Source organism: Lipotes vexillifer, unplaced genomic scaffold (assembly GCF_000442215.2).
Source record: "Lipotes vexillifer unplaced genomic scaffold, Lipotes_vexillifer_v1.1 scaffold120, whole genome shotgun sequence".
In the NCBI taxonomy this organism is placed as follows: Eukaryota; Metazoa; Chordata; class Mammalia; order Artiodactyla; family Lipotidae; genus Lipotes; species Lipotes vexillifer.
The window spans coordinates 911,146-928,665 of NW_006791240.1; the positions used below are offsets into that span (position 1 = coordinate 911,146).

The window sequence follows — 17,520 nt, forward strand, 5'->3', positions numbered from 1 at the left end:
TAATTTATAGTGATGGCCTAGTGATGTTTATTAATTTATAGCGATGGCCCTTTGGACCAAACTTTATGTTTATTAATTTATAGTGATGGCCCTTTGGACCAAACTTTGCCAAGCGTTCATGATACTCAAGTATAGAGTGGAAATAGAATGAGGGTACAAGAAGTGTTCTTCTTTTTTTTTTTTCGGTACGCAGGCCTCTCACTGTTGTGGCCTCTCCCGTTGCGGAGCACAGGCTCCAGACATGCAGGCTCAATGGCCATGGCTCACGGGCCCAGCCGCTCCACGACATGTGGGATCTTCCCGGACCCGGGGCACGAACCCGTGTCCCCTGCATCGGCAGGCGGACTCTCAACCACTGCACCACCAGGGAAGCCCAAGAAGTGTTCTTTTAAGGTATTAAAATTTTTATTCAATTCTCCTATTTGTGTTTAGATTGTTTTGTTACTGTCACCTAGGTCTGGAAGATACATATGATTTTTTGCCCTAATTTAATAAATGAAATTATTGGACTTTTAACTTTACAGAAATCACTTAGAGGTAAGTATAGTTTCTGGCGCCAAAAACCTAAATTCTATTCAGTATCACCAGTAATGGATGCCAAATGTATTTCTATAACTACTTATAGATAGTCACTGTTTTTCTTTAAGGGAGAATACATGCATTTCATATAGACAATTCTTTTATGTGACTTTAAAAAGTAATGCAGAGAAATATAAAGTAACTTTCTATATATATATATATTTAATATTTACTTATTTATTTATTTTGGCTGCGCCAGGTCTTAGTTGCAGCACGCAGGACCTTCGTTGTGGTGTGTGGGATCTTTAGTTGCAGCATGTGGACTTCCTGGTTGCAGCATGCATGCGGGATCTAGTTCCCCAACCAGGGATCGAACCCAGGCCCCCTGCATTGGACGCGTGGAGTCCTACCCACTGCACCACCAGGGAAGTCCCTCTCCCCCATTCTTTTTTTTTTTGCGGTACGCGGGCCTCTCACTGTTGTGGCCTCCCGTTGTGGAGCACAGGCTCCAGACACGCAGGCTCAGCGGCCATGGCTCACGGGCCCAGCCACTCCGCGGCATGTGGGATCTTCCCAGACCGGGGCACGAACCCGTGTCCCCTGCATCGGCAGGCAGACTCTCAACCACTGCGCCACCAGGGAAGCCCCCTCTCCCCGATTCTTAAGCTAACTATAGATATCAGGTACCATGACTCATTTTATTAAATAATTACTAGATACTACATATGTATTTGTTTACTTTTTTATACCCTATTTTCTCTCTAAAAAGGATTGTGTTACCTTTTACTAAATATAGAGATATAAAAACAAGACTCATAAGATAAAAAATAAAAATAAAAGTTAAAGTTTTGCAAGATTCCCAACTAAGAAAAAGCTCTATCTTTAAGCTTTCTAGTAATCAGCACAAAGAAAGAGTGAGTTAACACAGCTCTCATTTTTTTGTATAAGGAAATATACAAGTGGAGAAAAAGCTGTACCTAATACTAAGCTCTGAAGGTAATTTGTCATGTAAAGCTTTATGAGGACTTGCAATTATTTATTGAAATAATCAGTGCAAAAATGATAGTTTGGGGTCTCTGTTTTGTTTAATACTGAAATATGTATTAATATCAGTATTTGAAGAGTTCAGAATTCATAAAGCAAAATATCAGTAAACAATATTTAATATATTAAAACAATTTTAATGTCTAAATATATTACAAAATATTAAAAAGTACCATTTATAAAAACAGATGTTGTGATAATAAAAAAGACAGATATTAATGAATAATAATGATGATGTGGAGAAATTGGAACCCTCTTACACTGCTGGTGGGGTTGTAAAATAGCACCATCACTCTGAAAACAGTCTGTTGGTTCCTCAAAAGGTTAAACATAGAGTTACCATGTGACCCAGCAATTCCACTCCTCTGTGTACAGCCCTAAGAAATGAAAACCTATGTGCACATAAAAATGTGTGCACAAATATTTAGAGCAACATTATTCGTAATAGCTAAAAAGTGGAAACAACCCAAATGTCCATCAACTGATGAATGGGTAAACAAATTGTGGTATATCCAAGCAATGGAATATTATTCAGCAGTAAAAAGGAATGAAGGACTGACATATGCTACAACATGAATGGACCTTGAAAACATTATCCTGAGTGAAAGAAGCCAGTCACAAGAGATCACATATTGTATGATTCCATTTATATGAAATGTCGAGAATAGACAAATCCATATGGAGAGAAAATAGGTTAATAGTAGTAGCTGAAGGCTGGCAGGGCTGGGGGAAGGGTGGGTGATGGAGAATGACTGCTAATGTGTATAGGGTTTCTTGGGGGGGTGATGAAAATGTTCTAAAATTAATCATGGTGATAGTTGTACAACTTCATGAATGAACCAAAAAGCGTGGAAAGCACCTTACATGGGTTAATTGCATGTTATATGATTTATACCTCAATAAAGCTGTTATAAAAAATGTTAAACATATGTTAACCTTTTAATATAAACTAGCAGATAAATTTTTGTGTGTGTGTGTGTGGTATGTGGGCCTCTCACCACTGTGGCCTCTCCCGTTGTGGAGCACAGGCTCCGGACGCACAGGCCCAGTGGCCATGGCCCACGGGCCCAGCCGCTCTGCGGCACGTGGGATCCTCTTGGACCGGGGCACAAACCTGCGTCCCCTGCATCGGCAAGCGGACTCCCAACCACTGCGCCACAAGGGAAGCCAGCAGATAAATTTTAATGGAATATTACTTGATCTTAGAAAATATGATCTTAAACATCAAAATGCATTGTCATTAGTGCCATTGTTTAGTCAAGAGTATATTATTAGCATAATTTTCCACCTAAGAAGCTGTTTCAGATACTACACTAGTCAAAAGAACAATGAAGCTTATATGCTACTTCCCAGTATTTCCTTGACTTCTTTTGAATAATCCCATCTCTTGTTTAATAACCTTGTAGAGATATTTGTAAAGCACCTTTTGACTTTTGACTAGGATTAGGTTTTTTTTCTAATTTATAGAGAGCTATATAGTTTTTGTTTCAAAAAATTTTTCTAGTTTTCATCATCTTCATTAGTTTTTTCATGTATAGCTGGAGATTACAGTGCAGAGTTACTTGTATCAATTTTAATACTTTGAAAGTCATATTCTACTGGACCAGAAAGTTTATTTTGGACTAAGAATTATTTCTTGCAATAATTGGTTTCTTTTTGCTGTGTGCCCAAGTGGGAGCCTATCTAGACCACATATTATATGTGATTTTTTAAGTAAATTGAGTAGTTGAATTATAGTTATTTCAAGATGTAAATAATTTAGATTTTTTATTTTTTTAATACCAGAAAAACAGAATTATGACAACAGTGATGCTAGGATTTTTGGCATTTAAAGAGAGGTAAGCATACCAGAATACTAAAAACTGCTATTAAAATCACTAAATGTGATTGAGGTATGAAAGTATCTTTAAAATAATAAAGCACTATTAAAATGCAAGATCATATCATTTTTTTTTTCTTTTTTTTTTTTTTTGCGGTACGCGGCCCTCTCACTGTTGTGGCCTCTCCCGTTGCGGAGCACAGGCTCCGGACGTGCAGGCTCAGCGGCCATGGCTCACGGGCCCAGCCGCTGCGCCACATGTGGGATCCTCCCGGACCGGGGCACGAACCCATGTCCCCTGCATCGGCAGGCGGACTCTCAACCACTGCGCCACGAGGGAAGCCCAAAATCATATCATTTTGACAGTAGGGCACTATTTTCAAAACAAGTTAACATCAGATTAATCTGACCTATGAATTAGAAAAATCTTGAATTTATAGAGCATCCTTTTAACTTTACAAAGCAATTAAATATTTCTATCTCAGTTACAGAGAGAGTATTATCATCCAGAGAACTACCCAACAGTGAGATTATCATCATCGGAACTGTTCAAGCAGTGGCTAGGTGTCCCTTTGTCAGGGATGTTGTAGAAAGGACTCCTGCAGTGGGTGGAAGTTGGATTCAATGACTGCCAATATCCCTTCTGATGCTAAGATACTGTGATTCCCTGCCCATTTATCAGATAGGGAAACTAGAGCCAAAAATAACTCCCTAAAATATATGTTGGTTGCTTCATATAGGCTGTGTATGTATAGGCTGTAAATATGAACTTTCAAAACTGGGCTGCTTTACCACTAGCCAAAACTAATAAAATCAGGTGTAATAGTATCAATGTCCATTTGTTAAATGTAAACTGAAATTAGATACCATTTTTCACCTATAAAATAAACAGTGGTTTTCAAAAAGATAATTTTCAGTGCTAATAGATCTGAAGTTAATAAGTTCTAATATACTGCAGGTGGGAGTACAAATTCATATAATTCTTTTGGAAGACAATTTTATTATATTCTTGAATAGCCTTAACGTTAATATGTTGACTTAATATTTGTACTTCTAGTAATCTATTCTAATGAAAAATCCTGCATATAGAAAACATACAAGGACAATCACTTTATCAGTATTATTTATAATACCCAAAAATGGGTACTCTCTTGATGCACAATTATAGGGAGATGCTTAAGCGGACTGTGATTCATCCACATGGTTAAATATTATGCAGCAGTTAGCATTTGCTATCTTATACTAAAATTCTTTCTTCTCATGTATTTCTTGCATTCTGAAGTACTTCAGTGTAATTTATCTCCAGCAGTTTAATGTAATGAACACTCTTATTCATCATTTGTCACCAGCTAGTTTAGTACCTAGCATAGGACAGGCACTTAATACATTTTGTTTACCTTAAATGGATGTTTGCCAAAGAGTTTATAGGATCGTGGGAGGACTTAAAGTTAGAATGTTAACACAATGTACAATGTCACACATAAAATATGATTTTAACGATTTAAAAATATAGGAGAGGCTACAAAAAGAGGGCTTTAGTCTACTGATAGTGCCAAAAATGTGTTCTGTTACACAAATTTCCTGTCCAGCTCTACAGGGGAAGATGAGGTAGGCTCCAAGTGATGATTCAGAGATAGGTGGAGAGGGAGAGAGGAAACTTGTGGAGTACTAGAAGGGAACATGTTTTAACAAGCTAATTAATAACTTAGGGGTGTTTACTTAACTTTCCTGTCTTAAGTTTCTACTCTGTAGAATGAGATAGAACTAATTGATTTTAAAGGTACCTTTATGTGTATGTGATAGGGAAGGGGAGGGGGCTGGAAAACCCTTTTATTTGAAACAATTCTGATATCTTTTTTTAAAAAAACGTTTATTTGCTTTATTTTGTAAAAATTTTTATTGGAGTACAGTTGATTTACAATGTTGTGTTAGTTTCAGGTGTACAGCAAAGTGAATCAGTTATACATACACATATATATACTCTTTTTTAGATTCTTTTCCCACATAGGTCATTACAGAGTATTGAGTAGAGTTCCCTGTGCTATACAGTAGGTCCTTATTGGTTATCTATTTTATATATAGTAGTGTGTATATGTCAGTCCTAATCTACTCCCAGTTCATCCCTCTCCGCCCTTACCCCCTGGTAACCATAAGTTTGTTTTCAATTCTGATATCTTAATGTGATAAAAATAAGTACTAAAATCACATATAGCAAATCCATTTCTCTTACCTTGCTAGCCCTCATTTGATCGTGGTGTATGTGAAAAGTAAATCCTTTTTGTGAGTGAGTGTGTGTGTGTGTGTGTGTGTGTGTGTGTGTGTGTGTTGTTACTGAGATCTGGATTTTACTTGTTGAAGCAGCCTATGCTCACTAATATAGTATCAAACAATATTTTTAGTAAGGCTTACAAGTCTCTGGATATTGTTTTCAGTAGATAATGGTATCTTTCTTTGCAACTACATAGAGATAAATTCAGCCATTCATTGATAGTGGTGGCCCCTGGCCTGCCTGCATCATTGAGTCAGAATCTAGAATTTCAATTGATATTTTTAAAGTGATTCTAACTCAGTGTATTTTCCAGTCTGCTGAACATAACCAGAATAATTTTTTTTTTTTTTTTTTTTACTAAACAGAATCTCTTGCACTTTCATCAATTTGTTTCTAGGATACTGCTCTTTAAAGCCTTGTACAAATGCTGCACAGTCTAAGCCAAATAGAGGCTGGGCCCAAACAACCATGTAATGTACCAATCCGTGTCTGAGGGGAAGATACCCTTAATCACTTTCACTCAGAAAAGGAAGAATGCACAGCATCACTGATCCATAGCATTTATGGAATCCTGTTGGGCAGACATGGTGAAAGCCCTCTTCCCTGGGAATGGGGTGGGTTCCTTGATCAGGCTCTGATTCTGCTTCCTGGTAGGAATGTTCTTCTCCATTTTTCTTAATGACCTCTAACTCTACTCCTTGGGAGTTTCTTTCATTTCAGTCTTCTTGTTCATATTTGAAGTAGGCAGTGGAGGTTAGATCCTCATTTAGAGATGCACAGCTTTTAGAGCTCATTTTCTGTTAGAACAAACTTGGGTTCCCATGGGTGGTGGCATCATAGTTCAAGTGGTCAAAAGCTTTTCCATCTAAGTTTATGGTTTCTTGGATAATATAGCCCCATCAAAATAGTAGTCAATTCCATGTATAATAATGATCATTTTAGAGCACGATTTGTTTCTTTGGCCTCTCTCTCTACCTAATGGCAGCTACCTTGCAGCTATTTGAAATAATAGGTTAGGATATAAAGTTAACACCCATAATCTGATCTTTGCCACAGGCTGTCTTAGTGGCCTCTTGTTGCTCAAAACCCTTCTCGGTCTTATCTCTTGCTTTTTGGCTCTCAGAGTTGTTGGCCTTTCCAGCCCCTTATGCCCTTTGATGCCCCAAATTTCTAGATTCTCCCTGAGACTCTCTCTATTCCCTTTTCCTTGCAAAGTGGCTGATTATATCCCAAGCTCATTTTTTTCTTCTGCCTTGTCAAAGGCAGCCAGTAACATCAAGCACACATCATCTTTATCATCATCATCATTATTATTAAGCACTTGTTCTGCTGTGACATAATAGGGACTTCCAGGCTTCCACTGTCACATTGTGTCCCTGTCTTCCACTGCAGACCTGCTAGGTTAACACCATGCCACTTGTTTTAGTATTTTGTTAATGCAGCACCTAAATTCAAGTTATCAATATCTGCATTATGACTATAAGAAACAACAGACCTCAGAGGCTTCACACAGAGGTTTATTCTCTCTCACAATACAATCCATTCAGGTTTCAGCAGTTGAAAGGATAAATAATCTTTATACCTTGAAAGAGAAAGGAGACTGGGAATGGGAGCGGAAAATATTTCAAAATTATTGATAGTGTCTTAGGCTGGGTGATAGGTACATATACACTCATACTTTATATTGTACATCTTTCATATATGTACTCTTGGGTATGTATGAAATCTTTCATAATAAAAAAATAAAAATTCCTCCAGCTGACTTTAAATCATGTTAGTATACATGTAAGCATTTACAAGGAAAGTGTGAACATCATTTTTTCTCCTTCACCTCATCCCCACCTTCACATACCACAGACTTTTCTCCTTTAAGATTGTCTGGCTTGTTTGTGATATAGAAATTCCACAGGACTTCAAGTCAGCAGTCTTTGTGGCTAAAGGAGAATGAGTGACTTTGTAACTACTGATCTCCTCAGGCAATAGAGCAGTAGTAACCAATGACTTCATAGGAGCTGCTTCTAATGGTTCTGTTGTGTGGTTACCTGGGAGGATGCCTAGAAAATTAATCAATGTGGCAGTGTCTAGCCTCACTCTGGACCTTGAGTGACACAGCCTCCCTCATCCATAGTTATAAAGTCACTTTGGTTTAGCTCCACATTTCCTAGTAAAGACTTTTGGTTAAAATGAGGCAGATCTGCCTCATCTTAGTTCAGTAGAACTAAACCCTGTTGAAAGTGAATTGGTATATTGGATGATGAGAAAACTGTCGCATCTTAGTGTAATCGGCTGCAGGGCATCATTAGAAGTTAGTACTATTCTTTGACCTTCATCACTGCCTAAGGGCAATGGTTCCTAACTCACTGGGAAAACATATATTTACTGATCACCCTCTATGTCCTGGCTACTAGGATACAAGGTGTAGTAAAATAATCCCTGCCTTATCACGCTACTTAAAATGAATTCTAATTGTTGAAGCAGAGATGTGAGATGGAGTTGGGAATGCCTTGGGAATTTTCCTGTTGTCTTCTCAAATTAACCACAAAAGGAAAGTGCATGCCGGAGGGTAGTGTGGGAGACACCCCAAGCCAGGATGAAGGAGAATGTTCAGGGGTGAGTGTACTAAACCTTACACCATGCAGTCACCAGAGCTGAACGTTCAGCTTAGGAGAACTGACTCAGAGTCAGAAAGGAGGCACGCAAACAGGAGGGGTCCTAGCCTCTTTGATACAGGGATAACAGGGAAAGTTTTTAGGTTGAAATTGGAACCAAAGAAGACCAAGGGATAAATGAGTTAGCAGCTGGGGAGGATCAGAGGAAATATCTGGGGCAGTTCCCAAATTAGTGAACTGTGCTCACAGGGGGTAGCTGGCCAATGCTGTCTTATCCTTTGAAGGTAGTTCAGGGTTTCTCCAGGCTTCAGGTGATTCATCCCTTCAGCACTATAGTCTCAAGAAAGAGGTTACTCTGTCTGTTTGGGGGGATCTTACACTGGGGAGAATGCCAGGACACTATCCAGGAATCTTGTTGACTTGATCTAGTTCAATCTAGTTGACTTGATTAAAAGCTGAACCTAGAAAGCCAGATAAGGGCAAGATAATGTGGGCCCTACTGCCACACTGAGGAATGAGAACTTAATTTAATAAGCAGAGGAGCCTTACACACGTTAAATGGGGAAGGGATGAGATTAAAACCGACCTTTCCATCTTTCCTGTGCCCCCCCTCAACATAATGGACACTATTCCAACTCTGAGATACCAAGCTTGTCATTTTGGTTCCTGCAATATTTTTTCCTTTCCTCCAGACCTTCTCTTTTTCTTTCCATGATGAAATGAGTGGCATTATGAAATAAAGGACAGAACGTAGACTTGGAGGCAGAAAGACCAGAAACCCAAATCTGCATACACCAATCAGCTACTGAAATGACTTTCATTCATTCATTCAAATATTTTAGTGCCTGCTACGAAGCCAGGCACTTTTCTAGGCCAAGATGGTAGTAGTGGATAATACAGACAAATTTTCTCTTCTAGAGAGGGGAGAAAGACAAATAAAAACAAATACATATGCTGTATAACATTAGAAAAATGATGTAAAGAAAAAGAGAGTGAGGGGTTAGATTCTGATAGGAGTATCCAAGGAAGTGACATAACAAATCTACATGAAATGGAGAAATCTGGGGAAGAGCATTCCAAGCAGAAGGAAGAACAAGGGCAGAGTATTCTAGCTTTGTACTTACCTGGTATTTTAGGAAGAAGAAGGCAGTGTGATGAGAGGTCATGAAAGGTCATAACAATGGCGAGAGGTAAAGTTGGTGAAGTCAGATGGTATAAAGCCTTGTTAGACATGGAAAAGAATTTAGATTTTTTTCTGACAGGAGGGTTTTGAGAAAGGGAGTTAATATTCTAACATATTTTAAAAGATTATTCTGGTTATTCTATGATGAACTGCCTGAAAGGAGATTGGGGAAGTGGAAGCAAAAATCACCTTCCTCAGTTAACATGAAAATATCTCTGTTTATAATTGTATCATGGAACTTAATGGTTAGTCAAGTTATGGTAGACTCTTGGATTTAATACTCCAAAAATATTGCAAACATAGTGTTTGAAAGTATATGCATTTTAAAAGTGAATTCAGTGCATTAGTAAATGTAAGAAATTATTAGTAAAAATTATTGAAATTAGTTAATTCTCTGGCTTTCAACATCTGTAGTTATAGTCCTACCTACTTATGAGAACATTATTTGGGCCTCAGCATCTTTGAAAGGAAAGGACAATTAGGTAATCTCTAGGTTCTTATTGAGTTCTAAATTTCTGTGATTCTGAGAACAAGCCAGGTAAACAACAATACTGAACATAGCTTATATAGAACAGTTCCTATAAAATAGCTGGATGGAAAATTTCTAAACATTTTAAGCATAGGTTCTTCATGAGTTCATCTGAAGGGACCATGTGTACTGTATTACTTACAAATCTATTTGTAACCTGCATATTGTGAAAAATATAAAATTATAATTGTTTTGGGGGAAATAATGTAATGCATATGCTATGAATGCTAATTTTAAATGATTGGAAAACCATTTTCTAAGAGGCAGTTTGAATTGTTAATTTTGAATGCAAATTTTTAAATATATTTCTTTATGTAGAATTATTCTTGTTATATTTTATGATTCTTGGTATTCAGTTTTCCATCAAGAATATAAGTAGCATATTGTTACTCTAGGGAACCACAGAAAGAGTCCATCTACCCATTTGTCTCCAATAATAAAAATGAGTATGATTCAAAAATGTTAAATGTGATAAAGAAATTAAATGGTTTATAATTCTATGCTGTAATTCAGAAGGTTTATAGTAGAGCCTCTCAACCTCAGTGCTAATGACATTTGGGGCCAGATAATTAATTCTCTGTTCTGGGAGGCTGTCCTGTGCATTGTGTGATGTTTAGCAGCATCTTTGGCCTCTACCCACTAGATGCCTGTTGTGACAATGAAAAAATGTCCCTTGGGAGAAAAAAATCGCCCCCAGTGAGAGTCATTGTTTTATGATGTAGATGCCTGCTCATTTACAAAGTAAGCTTCTTTTTCTTTCTTTTAAGAGATTGGAAACTATTCAAATATCTAATCTGGTTCTTATGGAGCTTGGATCTTATATTCTTGATACTGAAGAACTCTATTATCTTTTTGCTTCCTCCAACACAGGAATGATTACTTCCTCTCACATAAGCTTAGGGGCATCGTCCACTCAAATTTAAAAGCAATGAGTCTGTGTCAGTTTCCACAATGTCTTTGTCACTTTTAGCATCAGACTTGCTAATCTAGACCTTTAGGTCAAGGCAAAACTGATTACCAGACTGGGCAAAGTGCTCAAAGCTGCCTCAATTCACCCCTACCCCAATGCCTGGGCATGATTTCACCTCTGCTGATATTGTTGGGCAAACTAACTGCTTCACAGATGTTTAGCTAGACACTCTCAGTTCCTGATTAGGTGGAAAAGCAATCAAGAACCAAAATTCCTATCTATTAAAATGTGTACATTTACTTCCAAAAATAGTGCAGAATGATCCCATCAGAAATTTATCTGCGCTTTTCTTCCCATGAAAATCGTAGACAACCACTATATTTTTGCGTGCTGTCATGATCTAAATCAGAACACACCACCACCTGCTCAGGAAACAGGAGGCTTGCCCAGAGATCAGAGATGGTGGCTCAAGTAGAGCATGTGCATATTACATGTTCAAGTAAGGTCAAGAGTCTAGGCAAATCCAGAGTGACAAACACGGTAAGATACCATCACCCCCTCACCCCCACCGACTTTTAGCAATGGGAACAGTAGTAAAGACAAGAGGAAGGATCCCCTACAGGTCCTGGCACTCCGTGGATCTCAATAAAATGTCTAGCAAGGCCGAACAAAGTGGATTACATAGCAGCCGCCACCTGGAGATTTCTCATTTGAGAAAATGAGGACAATATTTGTTGACTCACAGGACAACATGAAATGCTTCTAAAATTTTTAGCTTCTTAGTACTTTGGAAAGAAAGCACCATAACAGTCCTCAACCTTCCCTGTCCTCTCATATGTTTGTCTTGGAAAAAGAAAAAAAATCCAGTTTGCTAATTCCTAATATTTAAACTTGAAAGCGTTCCCATAAGACACTCTGAAGACTTAGACAAGCCCTTGCGCCCCGCCACCCGCCCCAAGGCGGGGAGTGGCAGTTCCACCCGGGGCCTGAGCTGTGTGATGTCCCGGGGGGAACGTGGAACGGAACTTTGGGTGGACAGCGCGCCAGTGACGGGGTCTCCTTAGGACCTGCAGGGCACCTTGGGGCCGCCCATCCCCGTCCCCCGGGTACGCCCAACCCCGGAAGCCCTCCCCCGGCCCCGGTCCGGCCGGGACCCTCGGAGCAGCGGCGCGCGGCAGGGCCACTTTAAGGGCGGGCCGGGGGCGGGCGTCCCCCAGCTGCGGGCACGAAGCCATTGGCGCGCGGCGGGCGGCGGACGCGACGGGCTGGCTGCGAGCTCCTCCCGTGGCGAGGCTGCCCGAGGACCCGCACGTGGGCAACGGGCCATGGCGGACTCAATTATCCGCCCGGAGCTCGGCCAAACCCCTGAGCTGGTAAGAGGCGGAGGAGGAGGAAGGGGAGGCAGCTGCGTTTAAAACCGCGCGCGGGCCGGCGCGACGACCCAGTCGGGCGGCACAGCCACGCCGGGCGCAGGCCAGTACGTCTGGGGACGGCCCGGGGGCCACTGCGGGGCGCGAGCCAGTCCCGGCCGCTTCCCCGGGCGCCCCGGCTCGCTCCTGGGGCCCCACGGCGGGCGCCTGCCCACCTCGAGGACGGAGCGGAGGCCCGAGGAGGGAGGGCGACTGGACTGTGTCACAGCGTCACTCCCTCGAGCTCTTGACTCTCGCCAACCCAAACCCATCTTCCGGCCCCAGACCGTTGGTGGGGCGACACGGGAGCAAGACGTCGTAGGGTAGATATTCGGGCTGGTGGCCGGATGAAAACGGGAGTGACAATTTTGGTTTCAGCATGAATATAGGAAAGTTGATTTCACACTTTTCAGTTTGAGTGTAGGAAAGTTTATTCAACATGTTGAATATGGAAAAGTTGATTTTCAGCTCTCTTGTCTGCACAGCTCTAGGTGCCTTTTTTCGCAGTGCTCACTGCCGTGGCGTCCAGAGTGTCCTTGTACTGCCCTCTCCGCGCTGACCCTCAAACAGGCAGACGTTTGTAGAGACCGTGCTGTTGGCGGGAAGACGCGTCTGCCCTCTTCACACATCCGCCCACCCTCCCTGGAAGTCAAAAGGCCCCCTGGCCTCTTTTGGACGCACCTTATTTATCGTCCCCTCGGCAGACGCACAGAATCATTTTGGTGACTGTTTTCGATAAAAATGAAAGCAGCCCACTAGGAAGGAAGCATAAACAAAACCCCGCCGACCCCAGAAAGCAAGGTGACCTGGTATTGGCTTTCTTCTGAGTATTTCACGTCTTGATAAATGTCAGAGGGAAACCTTTTGCGCTGCTTAAGTTTTGTTACCCCTGAGAATGTTCTGCATACTTAAATCTCCTCACTCCTTAAAAACAAGCGTTCTGAACCGAATCACTACCACTTGGAGTGGACCGAGTTTAAGAGGTTTTTCTTAATTATTTAAAAATGGAGGCACCTATTTAAACTCAGAGTATTTTGGGGGTGCAGGATTAGGCAAAGCTGCACAAAATGGAACTCTGAATAAAATATTATCGAGTAGTACATAAATAAATGTGGCTTCCCACCCTTAAGAGTCTGAAGCCCCAGCTGAACATTTTGTTTGCACTGGGAGAGAAGCTAGCTCACTCAGTTTCTCCGGATAGAGCTGCTTAAATCCCTTGACTCCTGGGGAAACTGGAGGCCAACAATTGCCCCGTGAGGGCATCAGCCCTGCAGCTGCTGCTAGTTGTCAGTGCTGCTCCCAGTGATAAGAGTGACATAAATAACAGCTCACTAAAATGTAGGAGTGATTTACTTTAAGCACTTCAGCACCTGCTGTTACTAATTAAGGGTTTAGCCTGCCACAGATTGCAAATGGAAATCCAGTGTTTTAAAAATGGCAGAGACTGGAGTGCCCTGCCTCTTCCCCTGATCTCAGAAATCAGAGTGGATGAAGAGCACTGGTGACGATGATGTCGCCTGGTAAAAACTGCCCACACTTCACAGATCTGCAGCAAGGTGTAGTAGTGTTTAATCCCTGAGTGCTGGACTTCGATGCTTTTTATTTTCTCTTTAGACTGTTTTGAATTTTCCAGCCTTCCACAATGAATATGTAGTGCTTTTGTTAAAGGAGTGCAGTAAGCAATTCAAATAGGAAAAAATTTCCACCAAAGGAGGCCTAGCATTGGTTCAAATCGTGGTGCTCACAGGTGAAAACCGTAGAGGTACTAAAAGCAGTTTTCCAGAGCCTAATGTACTAGAACCATTTATTCATTTTCCTTTTATTCTTATCTGTGGATCCTTCTTATCACCTGTGCTCGTATTACACCATCAACAAGATATTTTTAACTATATAAATATTCAAATTGAAGTTGATTAGAAGCTATTCAGTTAATTTGAATTACTTGGGGATAGTGGACTAGGGCAGTGTTCTGATTTGTCTGATTAGGAACATTCCTAGTGTGATGATTTTGTGGGGCAGGGAAGGAAGCCTTGGGCAGGAGAGCAAATCAGTTCTTTCCAGAGCTGCTTTATTTCCTGTCGCTCTGTGTCCTGCTGCCAGGCACTGCAAAACCCTTGATTCCGGCACAGAAAGACCGGTGAGTGATACTTGGCTTTCTCATCCTTTTCCAGATCTCTTTCCCCCTCTCCTCAGTTTCTCCCCAGTTCCCGGGTTCTGCCCTTCAAAGCTTGCTCTAGACTTTTCTCCACAAGACTAGCTGAGCGATTCTGGAGAATTTAGGAACTGGGCTTCTGAGGGGAATGTGGTCAGAAGCGCTAGGTGCTATCCAGGAAAGGGCTCAAGTTAGCAACTGATGCCTGTTGTTCAAAACTTACCTTTGCTTCTCAGTTGGCCCTGTGTCCCGAGCCCTGTGGCTCAGGTAATGCAGAGAGCAGTTTGATTTTAGGGCTGTTTTCACTGCCTGACATAGATACATTTTCCTTTTATTTCTCTCCATCTCCCCTTCCCCATCAGGTTGATTTGATGGGTTTTGTGATCGGGTTTGGTATTACCTGAGAACACATGGCAATAACTACCACCTACAGGGCATTGTACAAACATTACTCCTTATAACAGTCTTGTGATGTAAGTATTATTGCCCCCCAGATGAGGATCAAATAAGTATCTTACTCAGAGCTGCTGGTTAGTCGCTGAACAGGCGGCAGGCACCGTTCTGCATACCTCGAAAGCCTTTGCCCTCTTCGCACTGCATCAAACTGTTAAAAAAAGGATCAGTAATAGCTTTGGTAGAACTGGGGCTCATCCACTGTTTTCCCTGTGTTCCAAGGACTGAAAACCATACTTTCTTATCAGCAGGAAAAAAAAAAAAAGACTCCTGGAATGTAAGCCCCATGAGGGCAGAGAGCTTGTCTGTTCACCTTGAATTCCCAGCACAGCATCTGCCCTGTTGTAGGGGCTTAATAAATAAGACTCCTGAGCCCCATGAGGGCAGAGAGCTTGTCTGTTCACCTTGAATTCCCAGCACAGCATCTGCCCTGTTGTAGGGGCTTAATAAATATCTATGGCAAGACTACATAGACATCACACGTATTTATGCAGATGCATAAAAGTGGCAGGAGGTTCTAAAGGAAAAAGAAAATAAACTTTTCTAATAGAAAGGTTTACAAGTGATTCACAGCCCGGGATATCCTGGTTTATATGTTTTTTTTTTTAGTGTAATTATTAATAGCACCCCCTTTCTCAAGTGTCTCAGTTTGTAAGGTAAATTAAATGGTCACCCCATCTGTAGAAGGACGTTATTTTTGGACATTCATAGGTTGCTTCAGTTAACCTGGTTAATTAAAAAACAAAAAGATGGGGCTTCCCTGGTGGCTCAGTTGTTGAGAGTCCACCTGCCGATGCAGGGGACACGGGTTTGTGCCCCGGTCCGGGAAAATCCCACATGCCGCGGAGCGGCTGGGCCCATGAGCCATGGCCACTGAGCCTGCGCGTCCCGAGCCTGTGCTCCGCAAAGGGAGAGGCCACAACAGTGAGAGACTTGCATACTGCAAAAAACAAAACAAACAAGATAATCACTCCTTTTATGACCACTCGTTAATGACTGTTTCAATGCTTGGCATTTGCTTCAAAGGCAGTGTAATTGTCTATAAGAAATCCTGTGCTGTAGCAGAGATTCACAAACACTCTTCACTCAAAAGCGTCACAGCGGCTTAGAGTCCCACCTTGCTCCAAGTACCACTGGGAATGAGGAATGTTTATAAAATGAAAAGGAAACACTCTAGAAGGTTCCTGATACTCTCTACTGCAGAAATTCCAAATTTCAAAGGTCATTTGAAGGTGTTATGCTGTCTTCTTAGAATGTAGAAGGACATGAGGCTGGTGACATGGGTTGATGTTAGGCTATGAAAGGCCATGCTAAGGAGTTTGAATTTTTGTTCTGTTTAAAATAGGGTTGGGTGGATGAGTGGGATTGGCTGGCAGTGATGCATTGAGCACACCTGTCAACGTTCCAGCCACCCCAGTGTCCCTGGCAGGAGATACTTAACAGTGTGCCCATACCTTCAGCAAGTAAATATCATTGAAAAGAAAAAACAAGTGAGGGGCATTCTAAATTAAAAGTCCCAGGAGACATAGCAACCATGTGCAACTCATAGTCCTCAATGGGATCTTGGTTTGAACAAAGTAGCTCTCTCTGAACATTTAAAAAAAAAAAAAAATCCACAGGGAAGCTTGAAATTTAGAAAGCAGATGGGATCAAATTGCTACCAAAACAAAAGTGGGGAAAAAAAAAGAAAAACAACACAGCATAAAAGACATAGAGAAGAAATGCCCCAGTAAAACAATTCTAGTGATAGTGCAGGCAGAATGTTAGCAGAAGCAAAGATGAAATGGGCCTGAGGGTGCTTCCCTGGTAAAGAATTAGCTGTGGGCAGAACCCCTGGGCCAGCTGGGTCCCTGGATTTCTTCACCCCTGGGCTCTCCCCCTTCACTCCTACTACAGCCAGAGCAACGGGACTTTTAACCAGAGAATCAAACCCAGGCACTGCTCTTTCTAAAGAAAATGAACTCTATGTGGGACACGGGCTCCTGATATTGGTAGTTTCCAGACCTCTACAACTGACAAGGGTGAAAGGAAAGGCAGCTCTGCCCAGGAGGGAAATAAACCAAAGTGATAGGTTTTCAGGGTAAAGCCTGCCTATATTTTGACAAATAGCTGATCCCAGCCACTTTGCTCTCCAGCCTTTCTTCCATCATCCCTACCATTCACACCAAACCCATGGTTTAGAAGAAACAGTGACTGGGGAAGCAGACCACCCCAACTGCAGGGGAAACTGCTCATACATGTCAGCTGAGTCCTTGAGTCATATTTATGTTTGGATAACCAAGGGTCACCAACTATTCCAGAGGCAGATTATAAAGGGGATAGAAAAAACTTAAAATTTCTAATTTGTATGTTCACAGGGGATATTATGTCCTAAAAATAGAGGGTTATGATAAATTATCAAAAGAGAGAAAAAAGTCTTAGAAATGAGCAATTCATGTTAAATTAACTGAAATTGTAAAAGTCTTTAGAAGGACTAAAGCCTGAGCTGGTGATATGAACAATAAACTTAAGAAAGTCTTGCAGAAGTTGAGACTTGAAGGATCAATTTAGGATGTCCAGCATCTAATAGAAGGTTTCCAAGGATAGACAAAGGCAACAGAGGAGGAAATAATCAAAGAAATAAT

At 41.2% G+C, this 17,520-nt stretch overlaps 2 protein-coding genes across 2 annotated transcripts in view; both read left to right on the forward strand.

Moving 5' to 3' along the window:
• Window positions 1-11,946, forward strand: part of CCDC169 (coiled-coil domain containing 169) — a 56,807-nt gene extending 44,861 nt beyond the window's left edge. Inside the window, exon 11 of the mRNA XM_007464259.1 lies at window positions 11,781-11,946. Coding sequence (XP_007464321.1) covers window positions 11,781-11,946 — 166 coding nt within the window. The remainder of the gene's footprint in view (window positions 1-11,780) is intronic.
• Window positions 11,947-12,207: 261 nt separating this feature from the next.
• Window positions 12,208-17,520, forward strand: part of SOHLH2 (spermatogenesis and oogenesis specific basic helix-loop-helix 2) — a 39,950-nt gene continuing 34,637 nt past the window's right edge. The window contains exon 1 of the mRNA XM_007464241.1: window positions 12,208-12,255. Coding sequence (XP_007464303.1) covers window positions 12,208-12,255 — 48 coding nt within the window. The remainder of the gene's footprint in view (window positions 12,256-17,520) is intronic.